Source organism: Cricetulus griseus, chromosome 2 (assembly GCF_003668045.3).
Source record: "Cricetulus griseus strain 17A/GY chromosome 2, alternate assembly CriGri-PICRH-1.0, whole genome shotgun sequence".
Classification (NCBI taxonomy): Eukaryota; Metazoa; Chordata; class Mammalia; order Rodentia; family Cricetidae; genus Cricetulus; species Cricetulus griseus.
Window position 1 is genome coordinate 8,356,444 of NC_048595.1, and position 20,000 is coordinate 8,376,443.

The 20,000-nt window shown below is 49.9% G+C and overlaps 1 protein-coding gene across 1 annotated transcript in view; it reads left to right on the forward strand.

Annotated features, from left to right (window-relative positions):
* LOC100766781 (draxin) overlaps window positions 1-12,119 on the forward strand; it is a 29,671-nt gene extending 17,552 nt beyond the window's left edge. Inside the window, exons 3-6 of the mRNA XM_027398195.2 lie at window positions 3,314-3,425; window positions 3,768-3,857; window positions 5,436-5,525; window positions 10,161-12,119. Coding sequence (XP_027253996.1) covers window positions 3,314-3,425; window positions 3,768-3,857; window positions 5,436-5,525; window positions 10,161-10,273 — 405 coding nt within the window. The 3' untranslated portion in view covers window positions 10,274-12,119. The remainder of the gene's footprint in view (window positions 1-3,313; window positions 3,426-3,767; window positions 3,858-5,435; window positions 5,526-10,160) is intronic.
* Window positions 12,120-20,000: the final 7,881 nt, after the last annotated feature.

A 20,000-nucleotide genomic window follows, 5' to 3' on the forward strand; every position in this document is an offset into this window, starting at 1 on the left:
TGGAGTGCTTAGCTGGAGGCTTTTCTGTGTCCCACCTGGTCCTGCAGCCATTTAAAAAATAATCACTCAGAGGCTTAATATTAATTGTAATTATTTGGCCAATGGTTTAGGCTTATTACTGGCTAGCTCTTACATTTAAATCAACCCATTCCTATTAATCTGTGCATTGCCACATGGCCCACGGCTAACCGATAAAGCTCTGGCATCTTACTCCTCAGCAGCTGCTGGTATCTCTCCCGACTTTTCCTTCTTTCTCTCTGTATTCAGTCTGCCTTTCCCACCTACCTGTATTCTGCCCTGCCACAGGCCACAGAAGCTTTATTCATCAACCAATGAAAGCAACACACATTCGCAGCATACAGAAGGACCTCCCACATGGGTAGTGGCTCACGCTGTGGCCCGACTGGTCCAATGGCAGTTGTCTCCCCACGGAAAGGCAGAGAATCAGGTGGCTGTTTGATATCTCAGCTGGCCTTTTCTATGTTATAATCCTAAAGAAGGAGGTTCTAATACCAGCAAATGCCTCAGCAACAGGGCAGATGGACTTGCCAGCAAAACAGGACAAGCAGACAAAAAGCAAAAGCTTCCCTCTCCCATGTCCTTTCGCGCGCACGCGCGTGCGTGTGTGTGTGTGTGTGTGTGTGTGTGTGTGTGTGTGTGTGTGTGTGTGTTGGGGTGTTACCAGAAGGTGTGGCCCAGGTTTAGGGTGAGTCTTCTCACCTCTAATGATCCCTCACAGGTCTGCCCAGCTGCTTGGCTTTTAGTTGATTTGCCTCCTGTTCTACTTAGGTAAACTGAGGCACAGCAGGAGGGTGGTAGTAGGAGCCATTATGCTGCCTCAGCATACCGACCTCTACACACATAGAGATTGGACCCTTTGGGAGGGCCTCTAAAGTCTGGGAGAGTTTGGAAAGAAGCCACAGAGACTTAAAAACCCATGACCTAGGGGCTGGAGAGATTGCTCAGAGGGTAAGAGCACCAACTGCTCTTCTAGAGGTCCTGAGTTCAATTCCCAGCAACCACATGGTGGCTCACAACCATCCATTATGAGATCTGGTGCTCTCTTCTGGTGTGCAGATATACATGGCAGCAGAATGTTGTATACATAATAAAATAAATAAAATCTTAAAAAAAAAAACCCATGACCTAGAGTGGCATAGCTCAGTGAGCTGACTGACTTGTCTACTCCCCAAGTCTAAAAACTAAATGGGAAGCAGAATAGGGATGCTAACACAGACCTGACTGTTCACCAGAAGGGGACAGAAGTCCACCAGGTCATTGTTGACTATGAAGGGGACAGGTGTTCACCAGGACATTCTATCCTATGAAGGGGACAGCTCATTCTCTTCTATGGCTTAGAAAGTTGTTTGTTTTTAGTTTTATGGGCACTGGTGTTTTGCCTGCATCTATGTCTATATGAGGGTGTCAGAACCCCCTAGAACTGAGTTACAGACAGTTGTGAACCGCCATATGGGTGCTGGGAATTGAACCTGGGTCCTCTGGAAGAACAGCTAGTGCTCTTAACTGCTGAGCCATTTCTCCAGCTCCTGAAAGTTTTTTTTTTTCCAAAATAAAATGATTCAAGGCCAGATGTGGTGGTGGCTCAAGCATACAATCCCAACCCTTGGGAGACAGAGGGAGTATCATCACCACAGGGATGAGGATTCTAGGCCAACTTGAATGACAAAGTGAGACCCTGTCTCAAAGTAAAACAAAGCACCCAAAATGAAATAACACCATTGAACTGGATCAATAATACACATTATATGTTAATATGTATTATTTATATAATATATAAATATAATGCATAGCTTAGTTGGTAGAATGCTCCCTTAACATGCAGGAAACCCCAGGTTTGACTCCCAGTGCTGTAAAAAGCGGATGTGGTGTTGCATGCGTATCATCTCAGCATTCAGGAGGTGGAGGCTGGAGGATGGAAGTTTAAGGTTATCCTTGACTACATAGTGACTACATAGTGACTACATAGTGACTACATAGAGCCAGCCTGGGTGGGAACCTGTTTCAGAAAGAAAGGAAGGAAGGGAGGGAGGGAGGGGGGGAGGGGGGAGGGAGGAGGAGGGAGGGAGGGAGGGAGGGAGGGAGGGAGGGAGGGAGGGAAGGGTAGAAAAGAGAAAGTCACATCCCTCTATTGCAATTCACTGCTGTGGGGCTGTTTGTGAGTTCTTGTTAATCTCTTACTGTACCTCATTTAAACTGAATTTTGTTTTGTTTTGTTTTTTTGAGACAGGGTTTCTCTTGGCTTTGGAGGCTGTCCTGACACTCGCTCTGGAGACCAGGCTGGTCTCGAATTCACAAAGATCCACCTGCCTCTGCCTCCCGAGTGCTGGTATTAAAGGCGTGTGCCACCAACACCTGGCTAAAACTTTAAAACTTTAATTATGTGTATATGTGAGGAAAACGTATGTGCACGTGAGTGGAGGTGACTTTGGAGGCCAGAGGCAAGGGATATCTTGGAGCTGGAGTTATAGGCACCTGTTAAATACCTGATGTAGGTACTGGGAACTGAACTCAGGTCCTCTGCACTCTTAACCGCTGAGCCATTTCTCCAGCCTTGATTGATTGTGCCTCATTTGTAAATTAGACTTGTAAGGTGTGTGTGTGTGTGTGTGTGTGTGTGTGGTGTGTGTGTGTGTGTGTGTGTGTGTGTGTGTGGTGTGGTGTGTGTGGTGTGTGTGTGTGTGTGGTGTGTGTGGTGTGTGTGTGGTGTGTGTGTGTGTATCTGTGAAAACAGCGTACAAACAGGGTTTAGCTCTGCCAGGCGTCACTGGCAGGTTGAACTACATCTCCTGAGCATTAGGAGATGGCGGTAGATTTCCTTTGTCCTTTTCTTCATCTCGTACTCCTGAGAGTCTGGCAAAAGCTGTGGCCATGAGCAGTTAGTTACAGTCTGTGCCTTGCTGAACCCTGGTGACCATGTGCCTGAGGAGGATCCAGTCATGGTATCTAGTCCTCAGTAGTTTCCAGGATATTGGTCAGGGTTGTGAGTGGGCCTGTGTTGTGAGTGGTGTTGTGAGTGTGCCTGTGTTGTGAGTGGTGTTGTGAGTGGTGTCGTGAGTGGGCCTGTGTTGTGAGAGGGCCTGTGTTGTGAGAGGGATCAAAGCCTGCATGTGGTCTTCACAGTACCTTGAGTGGAAGGACAGACAGATGAGCAGTGGGTCCACCTCTCGTCTCGTCTCCCCCCCCACCCCCGCTGACCTTTAACTCCTCAACAAGTAGATCAGCTTCCCTTGCCACTGCCCTGAATCTTCTCTTGGAAGATTCCCAGGTCTCCTCCCTGCCTCTTCTTCTGCAGGCACAGCCCAGGTCTGATGGGGACGTGATGCCCACACTAGACATGGCCTTATTTGACTGGACTGACTATGAAGACTTAAAGCCAGAGGCGTGGCCCTCTGCAAAGAAGAAAGGTAAGTCCACTCTGCCACCCCACCCCATGTTGGGACTCCCCTCTGTTGAGGGAGGACATTTGTTGAGTCCAGGCTGACCCACAGGTGTTCAAGAGTGGACTGGAGAGCATCGGTCTAAGCTGGACCTGGCACTCACTGTGACAAGCAGTCTCCCAGGCTCTCTGCACACTAGTCAGGTCCCATGTCTCTTACAGGGAGACGGGCTGTGTGACCTGCCTTAGGGAAGAAAGCGAAGCAGAGAGAGACAGAGAATCTTGTCCCAGCCACACTGTGGGAGTAGCCATTGACACAGTGACACCCAAGTCTTGTGCTGAATCTGACCTCCAATTTCCTTGTCCCCAGAGAAGCACTGGAGTCACTTCACCAATGATGGTAACGAGACATCGCCAGCTGAGGGGGAACCATGTGACCATCACCAGGATTGCCTGCCAGGTACCCTGGTACCCCAATACCCACACTTGAGGCGCCAGGCTGGGAGGGAATGCCAGAAAGGCAAGTGGCCTTCTGGCATGGGAGTAAGCCTGAGGGCCACGACCCTTTATGCACAATAAATAGTAACTACAATAGCCACCAGTTTCCTGAGAGTCACTAATATACTAACTCCTAGAATGACATTAGAGCGAGAAGTGGGGTAAGGTGGGGGTGGAGACTGACTGACTTCATTTTCAGGCAAAGCAAAGCAATTAAGCTCCAGGGAGGCTAAGGTCCTTTTCCAAGATCACACTGCCTGGGCCAACTTGGTTCCTAAGCTTCTTACCCACAATCCACCCTACCCTGAGTCCTCTCATCATGGCACCACCTGGCTTTCTGGGGATGGGTTCAGTGACACCCTCTCCTGGTCAGCGGCCCTCCCCATCTTAGCAGGATGAATACAGGGGCCTGTTGTCTGACCAGAGTCTGAACCTCTGACCCTGTGGTGTCAGGTGAACCTTCCCAGAGCTGGAATCAGAGTTGGAATTAGAAACTGTGGTGGGGTAACACCTGTCCTCACAGAACTCAGGAAATGAAGGGAGGAGGATGAGGAGTTCAGGGTCATCCTGGGGTGCATAGGGAGCTGAAGGCCAGACCCTGTCTTGGGGGATGCTTATGTGGGGCGTTGGTGGTGACACTTATATTCAATGTGAGAGACCTCGGGCCTGATGTCATGCTGGCTCAAAAGGAGCTGTGGAGGAAAGCCTTGCTTGCCAGGGAAGCCACATGCTGGGCAGAAGTGGTGCCCCTGGTATCAGCCATGCTGCCCATTGTCTGGAGCTGCTGAGGCAGGGGGTGGTTGGGACATGGGCCAAGGTGGCCCCTGAAACTGCTCTCACAGCAGGAGACCAGTGACTTGGCTGATGTCCCTTACTGCTACCAAATAATGAGGGTTTTGGGAGACGGGGGCAGGGCGAGACTCAAGTGGCCATCTCCACGGCACCATATCAGCAGGATAGTCTGCAAGATAGTAGCCATTTTGTTATTGTGGAAGCGGGAAACCAGCCCAGACAGTCTGTCTGTCCCTACATCACTGTCTGCACTCTGAGTGTGAAGGAAAGACTGGGGTGGGGGCCAACAGGACGGTTACTTGGAAGCCAGGCCTGCAATGGGCAGATGCCTCAGGCCTGCCTACAATGTCCCTGCAGCCACCAAGCCTTCAGTCCCCCATCTGTCCAAGAAGATGTTAACGTTCACGATCCCCGAGGCCCCTCTCAGCTCTCAGCGAGCTCTAGCTCGGGCACCCCTAGCAATTACAACCCCATCCCTGGGAGGTGAACCCCACACCACCTTTGAACCCCCCATGATCAATCAAATGGCCCATCTGGGGAGGCTTGGGTCTCTGCCACCTGCGTCTGGGGATTTCATCAATGACATCCAGCAGTGGTTCCGGCCCGGAGCCCTTGCACACCAGATGGCTTGCCAGGGCATGGCCTGCCACACATATGATGGATCTCCTGTCCAGTGGGACTCTGTGCAGGGCGGTTGGGAGGAGCCGCTCAGCTCGGCTGACCACATGTGTGCTTGCTATGTTGCCAGGAACTTGCTGCGACCTCCGGGAACATCTCTGCATGCCCCACAACCGCGGCCTCAACAACAAATGTTTCGATGACTGCATGTGTGTGGAAGGTCAGTCTCGACTCTGGGAGGGGGGAGCCCCGTCCCCGCCACGCTCTGCGATGAGTGGGGCAGGAGGTTTCCTGGCAGAGTGGATGTGATGGAAGGGCCTGGGGAGAGGGGATGGGTAGGAGAAGCCCCTGGGAGCCAAAGGCACCAGCAGGAACAGCTTTGCTGGGCTCTTCCAATCTGTCAGCCCGAGGCGTCTCCATTCCTGGCATCTTTTCTCAGATTTGTGTTTCTCACTTCTTGAAATACAAGCTGGTGTGATCACTCAGGATCAGGACGGGAGAAGGGAGGAGGCAGGAACGTATCTCTTTAAATAAGAGCCAACCTAAGAAGCCGGGCATGTTCTCTGCAGAATTCTAGATGGAAGGCTTTCCAAGTGAGACGGTGGGGAGTGGGGAGCTGGGTGGGTTTCCCAGCAGTCATAGGGAAGGGCTCAGTGGACTACTGGTTTAACTGCTCTGAGCACCCGCCTCAAACAGAAGGGTGTGCCCCGTGCACACACATGCCCATGGGTGCCTGCCCTGTGCTGATTCCTTTCTTTCCTGGAATCATGCTCACCCCCCCCCGGAAGGAAGATTTTATGATCCCCACTTCGTAAGTGGGGTGAGGTGATTTACTCCAACTCATATTTAGAAGAAGAGGGGCCATGGAAGAATACCTTGGAGGTAAAGTGCTTGTCTCAGCAAGAACAACGACAAGTCTGAGATAGAGCTGTGATGAGTCTCTTAAGCAGGCCTCAAACACAGGAGCTTCCTGCCTCAGCCTCTCAAGCAGCTGGAATTAAAGGGCTGGGGCATCATTGCCGGCTCTCTCTTTCCTTCTCTTTCTTCTTTGTTTTTTGTGTTTATTTTATTTTACCACAGGAAAAAAAGAAAGGAACAAGGAAGAGAGAGAAAAGGAGAGGCGAGGAGGGGAGAGGGAAAAGGAAGGAAATGAAAAAGAAGAGAAAAAGCTGCCTGTGGTGGTGTATGCTTGTCAACCCAGCACTTGAGAGCCCGAGGCAGGGCAATTGTGAGTTTGAGGCCGACTCAGGGTGTACAAATGACACCTTGCTTGGAAAACAACAAACCACAGCTAGCAATTGGCTCAGCATGTAGAGGGGCTTGCCCCAAAAGCCTGATGATGACCTATGTTCAATCCCCTGAACTGTGGTAAACATGGAAGGAGAGATCCAACCAAAATCATTCTCTGCCCTTCACCCGCACACCATGGAATATATGCACAGCCCCCATCACACATACACATCAATAAAAAAAAAGTAAAATAAGCCCCCCCAAAAAAAGGGGGATGAGGAAGGAATGAAGGAGGGAAGGAGAGAGAGAGACAGCAATGACGCCGTAGACCGTAATTCCAGCTGCCTGCGAGGCAGGAGGATCATGCATTTGAGACCTGCCTATTCGACTCAGCATAACTCTGCCTTAGAACTTTTAGCCCTGGCTGTCCTGGAACTCACTCAGTAGACCAGGCTGGCCTTGAACTCACAGAGATTCACTTGTCTTTTCCTCCCGAGTGCTGGGATTAAAGGCGTGAGCCACCGTGCACAATTGCGCAGAGCTCCTCTAAGAAGGACTTGTTAGGTGTGGGAGTGGACTATTTTAATCCCTGCACTCGGGAGGCAGAGGTAGGTGGATCTCTTGAGTTCAAGCCCAGCCTGGTCTACATAGTAAGATCCAGTCTCTAAATAAATAAATACATAAATCGATGAAGGTGTAGCTCAGTGATAAGAGTGTTTGCCAGGCCTTGAGTTCAACCCCCTACCCATGTGAAAGACAGGGCCGGGGATGGACTGCAGAAATGGCTCAGTGGTTAAGAGCATTCGTGGCCCTTGCCGAGGACCCAGGTTCAATTCCCCACACCAGAAAGTCATAACTCCAGTTCCAGGGGATCTAGCACCCTCTTCTGACCTTCACAGGCACCAAACATGCATGAGGTACACATATGTACAAGCAGACAAAACATTCTGACTCAAAATAAATCTTTTTGTTTGTTTGTTTTGAGACAGGGTTTCTCTGTGTAGTCCTGGCTGTCCTGGAACTCACTCTGTAGACCAGGCTGGCCTCAAAAATCAGAGATCCACCTGCCTCTGCCTCCCGAGTGCTGGGATTACAGGCGTGCATCACCACTGCCCAGCTTCAAAGTAAATCTTTTTTTTTTTTTTTTTTTTTTTTTTGGTTTTTCGAGACAGGGTTTCTCTGTGGCTTTGGAGTCTGTCCTGGAACTAGCTCTTGTAGACCAGGCTGGTTTCGAACTCACAGAGATCTGCCTGTCTCTGCCTCCCAAGTGTTGGGTCAAAATAAATCTTAAAGAAAAAAAATTTAAAAGAGAAATATGAAGGAAATAGGTAGAAAAATAATTCTACATCTGTCTTCAGATCTGCACTGCCGAAGTCCAAATATCATGATGGTTCCCATAACTTAGCATCAATAAACAGCCACACGTGGCCACCTGGGTGCAGCTGTCACCTCCACAGACTTCCCTCGTTTCAATATGATCTTTATGTATTTATGCAGTATTTATTTTGGCACACACCCCTGAGAGATAAGCACCCTTCTAAAAACAAGGTGTGGAAATTGCCGAGCCAAGCGATATTCAACCTGCATTCCAGAGGGCAGATACCTCCTCTCTCTGCTGTGTGAACCTGAGCCACACACAAAGTCTAGTTCACAGTAATAAAAGAGCCTGCGCCTTCTCCACTCCCCTGTTACATTCTGGTGAAATGAGACAAGGAGAAACAAATCCAGAGATAAGCTGTCTCTGGAGCCAGGCACGGTGGCCCACACCTGTGATCTCAGCACTCCAGGGGTAGAGAGATAGGAGACTCATGGAGTTCAAGGTTATCCTCAGTTACATAGGGAGTTCCATCTGGGGCAGCCTGGGCTATAGAGGGTCTTGTATCCGTCACCCATCCACGTCCCAAAAAAGGAAAAATGGCAAGAAAAAGTCCTAGGAAAGTCACAAGGGCAGTAAAGAAAGTCTGAAAGGTTGGTGGGTGTTTCCACAGGATGTTATATAGAGACCTTAGGAAAAGAGGAAAGAGTTAGTGATGGAGCTTGAAAGAGACCCTGAGGGGTTCCCATAGGAGGCAGAAAGTAAGGGCAGGGACCTTGGGCAGGAACAGCCTGGCTTGGCATATAGTGACACCTGGAGAAGGTTATAAAGGAGATGAGAGAAGCTTCAAGAAGAACCCTGCTGACTTTGTTGCCCTCATTGGATTTTGTTTCATTAGTGACTGGAAGCAATGTCCACGCTGAAGCAGAAGCATCACATGGTCTAGCCAGTAATGTCCACACTAAAGCAGAGGAGTCATGTGGTCTCTGAGGCTGAGGATGAGGCTCAGCTTAGCTGGCCTAGCATGGGTTCTATTGCCTGTGTAAAGGGGTATGGTGGTGCGTGAATACAGTCTCAACACTTGGGAGGTGGAGACAGGGGATTGTGAGTTCAAAGCCATTCTCAGTTGGCTAGTCTAGGATGCATGAGACCATGTGTTCCCCTCTGAAAATTGCAGGACTGGGACAGTTGAGGACAGGGAGCAGCCTGGAAGGCTAGAGAAGGTAGAGACCTACAGAGCAGAGACTCTGGGATTTGCATGGGCTTTTGAATCACAAAGCCCATACCCATTGCACCATTCCTCCAACAAGGCCACACCTCCTAATCCTTTCAAATAGTGGTACCCACTGGTGTCTAGCAGCTAGGGGCTATTTTTATTCAAACCACCACAATCTGTATCTAAAATTTTGCACACAAACCCAAAATTTAATAAAACATAATTGTAATACCTTAAAAAAAAAAAAGTGGACTGGCTGGAGAGATGGCTCAGAGTTTAAGAGCACCGGCTGCTCTTCCAGAAGTCCTGAGTTCAATTCCCAGCAACTACATGGTGGCTCACAACCATCCGTTATGAGATCTGGTGCCCTCTTCTGGTGTGCAGATATACATGGAAGCAGTATGTTGTAAACATAATAAAAAAAAAAAGTGGGCTTCCATGCTCAACTTTTTTTCCTAAATAGGAGACAAGGCCGTGTGTAGTTCATTGACAGAATGTGTGTTTAATTTGCAAAGCCCTAGATTCAACATTTAGGTTTTGCTTATTTATTTATTTTTGATTTTTCGAGACAGGGTTTCTTTGTATTGTTTTGGAGCCTGTCCTGGAACTGGCTCTGTAGACCAGGCCTGGAACTCTCAGAGACCTACCTGCCTGCTTCTTCTGGGATTAAAGGCGTGTGCCACCAACGCCCGGCTTATTTATTTATTTTTTTAAAGATTTTATTTATTTATTTATTATTTATTTGTTATTATTTATTTATTCCAGGACTCTGGAAGAGCAGTCAGTGCTCTTAACCTCTGAGTCATCTCTCCAGCCCCGGCTTATTTATTTATTTATTTATTTATTTATTATTTGCTTTGTGTCTGCTATGTAGCCCTGGCCAGCCTCAGACTAAGTCCAAACCTGCTGCCGCAGTCTCCTGAGTGTTGGGATTGCAGGCTTGTGCGACCAGCCCAATTTCTTAAAACTTCTGTGCAAGACAAGGTGGTGTCTCCGGAGGGGCTGTAGAATGAGACGCCTGTGCGGGCTGGAGGGGAAGAAAAGGGAGGGGACGGTCACCAGCAGCCATGACATCCTTGTCTCCTTCCGCTCAGGGCTGCGTTGCTATGCCAAATTCCACCGGAACCGCAGGGTCACTCGGAGGAAGGGGCGCTGCGTGGAACCCGAGACAGCCAACGGGGACCAGGGATCCTTCATCAACATCTAGCGCCCGAGTGGTGCCTCCCCACCAGCCGGGGGTCTGAGCCAGGGAGGTCTGCACAAACAAGACCGCGTTAGTAACTAGCTCGGCTTGGGGCTGAGGCTGTGGGTGCAGGCCCAGTACACTAACCCCCAAGCCGGAGGACGGCTCGGCTGAGTCAGCTGTGCCAGCCACCCCGGGTGGGACCCGCGCCGCTCGCACGGATCCTGCTCTACGTGATAGCCTTGTCGAGCGCGCCCTCTTCTGCTCGACACCAGCATTGCAGCAGCTTCAATTTGGAAAATCAAGAGATTTCGCCGCCTGGAAAGGATTGGAAAGAGAGAGGGCACCTGACAGGAGTGGCCCTGGAATGCTATGTCCCGGGCAAACTCCAAGCACCGCTGAATTTCCACAGAGACCGTGGCAAGAGACCACCGGAGCATACTTGAGTTGCAAGACTTGTGCAGGGTCCCGCGTCATCCATGAGACTCCTTTTTTTGCCAACAGACACAACTTGACTGTCTTCGGCCTTTCCCAACAGAGGCTTATTGTCTTTGGGGGAGACGGAGTCTCTCTCTTTGGCCAAGCTGGCTTTGGAAACTCAGACAATCCTCCTGTCTCAGTCTTCCAAATGCTGGGATTACTAGGAGTGAGTCAGCACATTTGGCAGGTGTAGCGTTCTTTACAAACAAACCATGAGGGCGGGGGTGTGGCTAAGTTTATAATGCCCTCACCTCAGATGCATGAACCCTGGTTTCCACTCCCAAGCACGGTGTCAAAGGCAGGCAATGTCAGGAGGACCAGAAGTCAAAGGCCATCTTCGGCTCCATGGCAAGTGTGAGGCCAGAACACAGGAGACTGTCTCTCAAGCCAAGCAAAGTAAGCCATTTGCCTAGCCTGCGCAGGGCCCGCCCTGGCTTTGATCCCCACTCATTCTCCTCCACCCCTCTTCTTTCCCCCAGCCCCCCACACACTGAGGCTGCTTTCAGGTGAAGAACGACCCCGTGGATGGGTTCTTCCATCTGGCAGGTGCTAATCGCGGTCATGAAGTGATTGAGGGAAACGGTAACTTCCCTGTTGTGCCATGGCCCCCATCATCCAGCCCTGGGACACGGGGTCACCCCTGCCAAGCTGTCCTCAGAACCCATTGTTTGGTGATGCTCCGAGACCATCTCTGGACTCCACCCCTTCACTTCAGCAGCAGTACCCCTTGGGAAGTGCGTGCAGCCTTCATGCTCACAGGCTAGAACCATGATGACAGACAACCTCACCGTTATCGTCACCGCCCGGAATATGTGTCCCAGCAGATCTGGCTCCAGAGAAGCCTTTAGATCCCTGCACTTGGCATCTCTCCCTCCTGGTCAACTTTTGCAAAGGAAAAAAGCCTTCCCTGCCCCAGCCCTCCCCAGCATGGACCACGTCCATGGGATGCCAGGGCTGTTTACAACTTTGGGGTAACCAGTTTGGTCCAGGGGTCAGGCACCAAGGAAAGCAGGCAGATCTATAAGAAATCAAATATGCTTGTTCTTCTTTCCCAAGTTGGTCTGATAGGCCTGGGAATGGGGGGCAGGGCCAAGAGCCGGAAAGATCAAAGCGGCAAAGGGAAAGCAAGTTCTAATACAGATTCATTTCCCTTTTTTGTAGTACCAGGGCCTTGCACGGGCCAGGCAAGTGCCCTATTACTCAGCTAAATGCTAACTGGTCTGGGCTTTAAAGTCTCCAAAGCCTCCCCAGGGGGCTGCCATGGCAACCAGAGCTGAGAACATTGGTCCCCTGTCCTCCGGCCTGCTGCAGCACACTGCTGTAAACAGCCTGTTCTCCTCTCATACTTTGCTGACCGTAGGGAAGTTGCTTATGGTCTCTGTGCCTTTTCATTAGTGAAATGAAAATGTCTGATTCTTTTTTTTTTTTTTTTTTTTTTTTTTTTTTTTTTTGGTTTTTCGAGACAGGGTTTCTCTGTGTAGCTTTGGAGCCTATCCTGGCACTCACTGTGTAGCCCAGGCTGGTCTCAAACTCACAAAGATCCACCTGCCTCTGCCTCCTGAGTGCTGGGATTAAAGGTGTGTGCCACCAAAGCCCGGCGAAAATGTCTGATACTTAAAACTGTGCCTGGCCCATCACACACACACACACACACACACACACACACACACTCACACACACACACACCTAGAACACCAGCTAACAAACTTCAGCAGGCTTCTTCCACAGTGGTCCATCACATACTCAATAATGTTTTGGGTTTTTTGTTTGTTTGTTTGTTTTTTTCTCTTGAGACAGGGTTTCTCTGTAGCTTTGGAACTTGTCCTGGAACTCTGTAGACCAAGCTAGCCTTGAACTCACCTGTTGCTGCCTATAGAGTGTTGGGATTAAAGGCATGTGCCGCCACCACCTGGCTTTAATGATGTTTTGTTTAAATGATGTCTCACTATGCAGCTCTGGCTGGCCTGAAACTCATGATGTAGACCAGGCTGGCCTTGAACTCACAGAGATCTGCTTCCTCTGCCTCCCAAGTGCTGTGATTAAAGGTTTGCACTATCATGCCCAGTTCAGGATGCTTTCTTTGGTTGTTCCCAAGTGCACTTTCACAACTGGCATAGTGGTGCACGCCTTTAATCCCAGCATTTGGGAGGCAGAGTCAGGTGGATCTCTGTGAGTTCAAGGCCAGCCTGGTCTACAAAGACAGTTCCTGGACAGCCAGGGCTACATAGAGAGACCCTGCCTCAAACAAATAAATGAACAAGGAAAGTGCCCTTCACAAAACCAAGTGACTGCTCTGGAGAAGAATATAAGTTCCCGTGCTGGGGGCAGAGCTGGTGGAGCACGTGGCTACACAGCAACAGGTTTGTGAGAATGAAAGTGGACCCTGTGGGGAGTTGAGCAGGGGCTAACAACTGCCCAGACAGACACCTGAGCTGAAGCCTCAAGGTCACACTGACTGATCCCCAGTGTCCCTGGACAGGCGATATGAAGGGTAATTTCCATGGTGGGTAGAAGGGGCTGGGGGGGCGGGGGACTATGACCTGAGATGCAAAAACGTCAAAGGAAAATGACATCGTCAAATTCTAAGGCCACACCCTTTCTCCTGCTGAGGTGCTAAAGAGCCCTCCCCAAGCTTCATTCAGCCTTCCCCAGGCTCCCTCTGCAGCGGCCATGTAACCTGCAAGGAGCATGTTCAGACAGTAAGGACCCAGGAGGCCTGGGTGCCAGGAAAGTGGGGTCTGGAGAGGACAGCAGCTGAGGCTCCCCTTTGAGGGTTCTCGGGGCCTGACTACATTACCACTGGCTCTCCACAGCAGCCTTCGTGCTCACAGACTACAGTGAGTGTGTACTTACAGGCCATAGATAGTGTGTGCACACGGAAAAGGGTGGTCAGGGTGAGCGGGCTGTATGCAGAAGAAGGGGTTTACACTGCCGGGAGTGGGTTTCCCAAATCCCCAGGAAGAGCGGGTGATCTGGGATAGATCTACGGCTAAGCCTCTCCTGGCTGCAAAGGCCCAGCATCACCCGGGAGTCTGGTAGAAGCACAGAACCTTGGGCCCCACTCCACACCCACTGAACGGCAGTCACAGGAGTGGCCCCGGCATCTTTCTCCAGGGTACTCTTGTATGTGATGGGTACAAGGGTCATAGACGGAAGGCAGATTTGGGTAGTGGGGACATTTGGACAAGTCAGCACTCTGGCATTCACTATGGCTTGCCAACTCTGAAGTCTGTTTCCTGGCAACTTACCAGCAAGGACAAACTCCATGATCCAAGGCCTGCCTCCTGGATTGTCATTGGCTCGACTTAGAGGACACCAGGTAGGGCTCCTAGGCTGGAGCCTCCATCATTGGACTTTTGTACTCTTGGGAAATTCCTTTGAGGGCTGTAGCTCCTCCTTGAGTTGTGGGAGCGACAAGGAAGCAGAACTATGCTTTGGTTTATGAGGCCATATTGCATGTATTCTCTGAGCTGTAAATAAAGAGGTGATGATCACTAAGCCATGTCTTGGCCCTGTTCTTCCAGGAAATGGTCCATCTGTCTGGCAGGGAGCATTGCCAGAGCCTTGAGAAGGGACTCTAAGCCTTATATTTCTCTTGTCATTTGCTACTTACTTGATTTGATTGAGGTCCGCTCTGAGCAAGCAAGGAAAATGTGGTTCCTCCCTCACCTGGACCTCACCCCATCACTTAGGTCCTTTACTTGGATATCGAGGTCTGCAGGGTTGGAGCAGCTGGGGTGTCCAAGGGGACTGGGGGTGCTGGTCACTGCAGGCTGACCAGTAGTGGTTGCTTCAGTGTGGTGCAGGACAAAACACTGTCAGTCCTGGCAGAGCCTGGGGAGGCTCGGATGCCATCTTGGAAAAGCTTGTGAATTGTTTGCTGTGGCCTGGTTTGGCACCTAAGAAAACATCTCATCTGGGTACCATTCCAGTCTGCTCACCAGGTCCTCTCAGGTCTGGCTAACCAGAGCACTTCTGGCTCTAGTGGCAATGGCTTTGGTATCCCAAAATCAAGGCTGAGCCCAGATATAGGTGGACTTTTCTTTCCCACCAGTAAGTTCCCAAAAAATCACACAGAGACTTAAGGTTAATTATAAATGTTTGGCTGATAGCTTGGGCTTGTTGTTTGTTTTGTTTTGTTTTGTTTTTTCTAGCTCATATAACTTAAATTAATCCATTTCTGTTAATCTATGTGTTACCCCAAGGCTCGGTACCTTAACCACATATTTCCTATTCTGCTTGCTCTGTGTCTTATAGCATCTCCTCTGACTCTGCCCTTCTTCTTTCCAGCATTCTCTCTGCCTCCAAAATCCTGCCAAGCCATTGACCAATCAGCTTCTTTTTTTGTTTTGTTTTGTTTTTCGAGACAGGGTTTCTCTGTGTAGCTTAAAGGCGTGCACCACCGCAATCAGCTTCTTATTAACAACAAGAGCAACATGTCCACCGTGAACAGAAGTTCTATTCCACAGCACCCAGATACTTTCAGAGCCCGATGTCCTTGCAAGACTTCCCTGCCCAGCTGCTCGTGGTGGGTGGGGACAACCGTTCCCAAACCTAGGGTTTCTTAAATCCCTTGCCAGCCAGCTCCAGCATCCTCCAAGAGACCCTGGATTTCTGAACCCACAGGGAGGGCCTCTGTCTCAGTGTCTCTAGAGTAACATGGGACTTAGCCTGTTTGATCTTAGGACTGCCGAGCCCTACACCAAACCTCACTTCCTGTGCCCCTGCCCAGTGAGCCAAGATACTCCAGCTGAGGGTGGTTCTAGGGGACCAAACCCAGAGTGTCCCCTTCCTACAGACATCAAAGACCATACTCTCTCTGTCCCAACTCTGCCATTTGGTAGCATGGAAGTAGATGCTGTGTGCCAATAAAATTTTAGTGACATAAAAGAGCAGTGGGCTAGATTTGGTCTATAAGCTGTGGTTTACTCACCTGTGGAAAGGCCTATGGTTTTCTAACACCCTTTCTGTTCTGACATGCCAACTTAAATCTGTTTTTAGATATTAGTGGCCCTGAGACAAAGGACCAAGGGAGGACAAATCCGACAGGGGTGTCTGCAGCCTGGATATGGGTCTCAGAGGTCAGGTGGCTGCACTGGAGGCAAATCTGTTGGCTTGCTAAAGAAACAGAACCAACACTAAGCCTGGTGATTCAGTGCTTGCAATCCTAGAACTTGGGTGGTGGAGGCAGAATGAGCAGAAGGCAAACTCTTTTTGGCTATATAAAGAGTTTGAGACTAGCCTGGATGACATGAGACCCTGTCTCAATCTGAAAAAAATAAAAAAAATAAAAAAAAACCAACAGGTATTTACAGTCATAGGCTTTTAAATAGCTATGTGTTTATATATCGTGCATATATGTATCTGTGTATACATATCAACACACACTGCTTCACTTTATTTTAAGCTCTTGGCGTCTAGACTGTGTGGACTGGCAAGTCCACAATCTGTAGAACAGGCTGGCAGGCCAGAAACTGAGGCAGAAGTTAATGTTTCCTGGGGACAGATTTCTTCTCCAAGGCCTCCATTTCTGGTCTTAAAGCTTTCAACACAAGAAAACTGCCCATCACAGAGTCTAAAGAGCTTAGCTCTCCAGCCTATCACAGCACCTGGACATGTGACGGGCAGTGCAGTTCTAGGCTTCCTTGCTTTGGGTGGTGGCAGTGGCTGGTGCTATTACCTGTGTGTGGGGGCCTCTGTGCCTGGAGTGCCTAGGGCATGGAATCCCGGTCAGGACTGGGATGGCAGAGGGAGTGGGCAGGAAATGACTAATCATTTTGTTCCTTTTCCGTCTTTATCTCCCTCTCACCCCTGCACCACACATGGAGTGTCCTCCCAGGTGCACACAGGGGATCAGAAGCAGGGTGCCTGGGCTCTCTGGGTCCTTGTGACTGGTCCGTGCAGCCTTGTACGTGTGGTCCTGAACTGTCCTCCTGTGTCCTCAACCGTGACCTTGGAGCCGTGCTGGAACAGAGAGGGGACTCGTCCTTGGAAACGCAGCCGTGGCAAATGTTTATTGGAGGAAGCCCCCACTCTCCATGTAACTGAAAATGCTCAGAGCTTCTCTATAGAGAAGAGAAATCGAGGCACAGAGAAACACAAGTCTCTTTGCCAGGGTGGGACGAAGCTAGAAGCGGTGGAACTGGAATCCGACTCTAAAGTCAGACCCTGTGTCTGTGAGTCCTCGGCCCTCTCAAATGGCACCAGTTCACTGAGCACCTACTAAGAGCAGATCACTGACACACAATCCACTCCTCCCAAGTAACCCGAAGTCCCACCTTCCCCACAGGCTTCACCCTAGGGATTCCTCCCGGGAGGTGCTTTCTGCCTCCTTCCCCTTCCTCATTCCTCTCTTATCTCTGGCTCCAGCATCTTAGCAGACTGTGCAAGGAAGGTCAGCCTCCTAGAGACTGTAGGATCAGATACAGGGAAAACTAACACCCAGAGAAACTGGCAGCCCATGGGCATCTCAGGGTCGTAGGACCAGGGCCACAGCTACCCTTGTGTGTATGCAGACAGAGCCCTCAGATGCTCCCAGAAACGGAAATTCCAACACCATCCATGCAGAAAGATGGGAGGGCCAGACAGGGGAAAGGCTGGGGCCTGAGATCCTGAGGATCAGCAGAAACTTGACAGGCTATGGGAGGCTGGAGAAACAGCAGGCCTTCAGGGAGGGTTCAGTACAGGGGCAGGAAAAATCAGACAAGATGCTCAGGGTAAAACATAGGGAGAACAAAACATCTCAGCACACACACACATATTCATAGACACAATCACTCACACACACATATGTGCACACACTCATGTACACAACACACACACACACACACACACACACACACACACACACACACACACACACGCACGCACGCACACGGGAGCACAGACACTTAATGAAAGGGAGCATCATTGAACTGACAACTGGAGAGCAGGCCTCTGCCCTCCAGGGCAATAGCCTCTGTGGCTACTTTCCTTGAACCGGTTTCCTGGAATACAGAAGAGCAGAGGCTGTTTCCCCATCTACCTTTCCCCTCAGGCCTCTGGGGTGTGTCCCTCACTGTCCAACTTGAATGCCCCAGTCCCTGGAAGGACCTGATTGCTAAGTGACTGGAGAGGCACCACCGGTGTAAGCCTCATTCCTTAGCAATATGAAGCTGCTTTTGCTAAACTGCGCTGACTCCGCGCTTGGATCCACAAAGTAACTAATAGCAGGATAGACGCCTGGCCGGTCCACCTTCACATTGTGTGACTCCTTACCATGGTTCACCTGCTCAGAGGCGCACAAATCACTCCAGGATTCCTATCTATCTCTTCCCCTTCATGGAACAAAGACAGGAGCAATCCAGGTATCCCACTGTCAGATTTTATTTTTTAGATTATTTTCTGTGTATGAGCGTTTTGCCTACACACATGTACATATACTGCACACATGTCTGGTGCCCAGGAAAGCCAGAAAAGGATCCCCTGGAACTAGAGCACCAAACCCAGTTCCTCTGCAAGACCAGCAAGGGCTCTTAATCACTAAACCATCTCTCAAGCCCCTCGCTATCAGCTTTTTATACTATCCTATTCCAGACTCTCCAAAAGGCACCTAAAATGTCTCTTTCAGGGGATCTGGTGCACTCTCTTCTGGCACCCTTGGGCACTGCACACACATGGTACACAGACATACTGGTGGGCAAACACCCATATATAGTAGGTAATTACCAATACGGAGTCAGATAGAAATATAAGGGTATTTAATAGGGAAAAGCCTTACTTACAGAGCGAACCAGCCAGCCGGTGGTAGTCTGTACAGCAAGAAGCAAAGAGAAACCGAAACCGAAAACGCAGTCCCCCTACTCACTCTGACCTCGCCCTCACAAGCCCTCAGGTACTCCTGTAGCTAGCCCCTAAGAAGGCGTGGCTACAGCTTCCCCTACACCCATACACATAAAACAAAAATAAAATCTTTTTGTTGTTGTTGTTGTTTTGCTTTGTTTTTTGAGACAGGGTTTCTCTGTGTGGCTTTAGAACCTATCCTAGCACTTGCTCTGTAGACCAGGCTGGCCTTGAACTCACAGAGATCCATCTGCCTCTGCCTCCTGAGTGCTGGGATTAAAGGCATATGCCACCAATGCCTAGCCGGTTGGGGATATTTTTGGCCTAGAGCCATTACTGTGTGCCAGGAGCTGTGTGGCCGGGCACCCTGCATAATGGCCACGTGTGACCCTCTCAACACTCCTGAGGCTTAGCACTGCTCAGGAGGATCAAAGTTCAAGGCCAGGGAGCTGACTCAATGAGTAAAGGAGCTTGCTGACAAGCTGAGGACCTGAGTTCGACCCCTGAAACCCACATGGTAGGAGAGAAGTGACTTTTGTAAGCTGTCTCCTCCACACGGCTGTGCTGCAGCGTTCACACAGACACACAGACACACACAGACACACACAGACACACACAGACACACACACACACACACACACAGGTGCACACAATGTAATGTAATAAAAACAATTTTTAAAGTTCATCATATTGAGTTCAAGACCAGCCTGGAACTCTGTCTCAGAGAGAGAGAGAGAGAGGGAGAGAGAGAGAATTTAAACTTGAATTCCAAAAGTACATTCACTAAATGGCTGGCTCTGAAGCCTATGGGACATGGGGCCATTTATCCTTCCACAGTCAGGAGCAGGTCATGGCAGAAACCAGGCTCCTCTGAGATCAGTCAGCTTCCTTCTCCTTTGTTCCTTTGTGTACTCACTGCAGGCCACTCCAGCTGCCCAGCTAGCTGGTCTTTCATGTGTCCCCTCCCACCTGGCCCCAGATGGCGCCTGGCCTGCCTCGCCTGTGAGAGCAGCAGAGACTGTCCACAGTCCTGGCCTGACTCCATCCCTTTCATCTTGGCCTGGCCTTGTTCTCTTTACTAAGTGACCATGCTTTCAGGACATACAAAAGCATGACATATATAGTTAATCCAAGGTCTATGTGATGCAGGAGTTTTCAGAAAAAAAGACCCAAACACCCAGGGCAGCTGCCTGGTTTTTATGAAAGGTCCCTTGGAAGCATTCAGTCACATAGAAATGTGAGGGGAAAGGGGCCTGCTCTAACGGCGACAAACGAAGGAGGCCCAGTAGGGCCTGTTTCTGTTTGCTTAGAAGCTGCTGCTGCTGCTTCTTCTTCTTCTTCTTCTTCTTCTTCTTCTTCTTCTTCTTCTTCTTCTTCTTCTTCTTCTTCTTCTTCTCCTTCTCCTCCTCCTTCTTCCTCTTCTTCTTTTTTTCTTTTGGTTTTTCGAGAC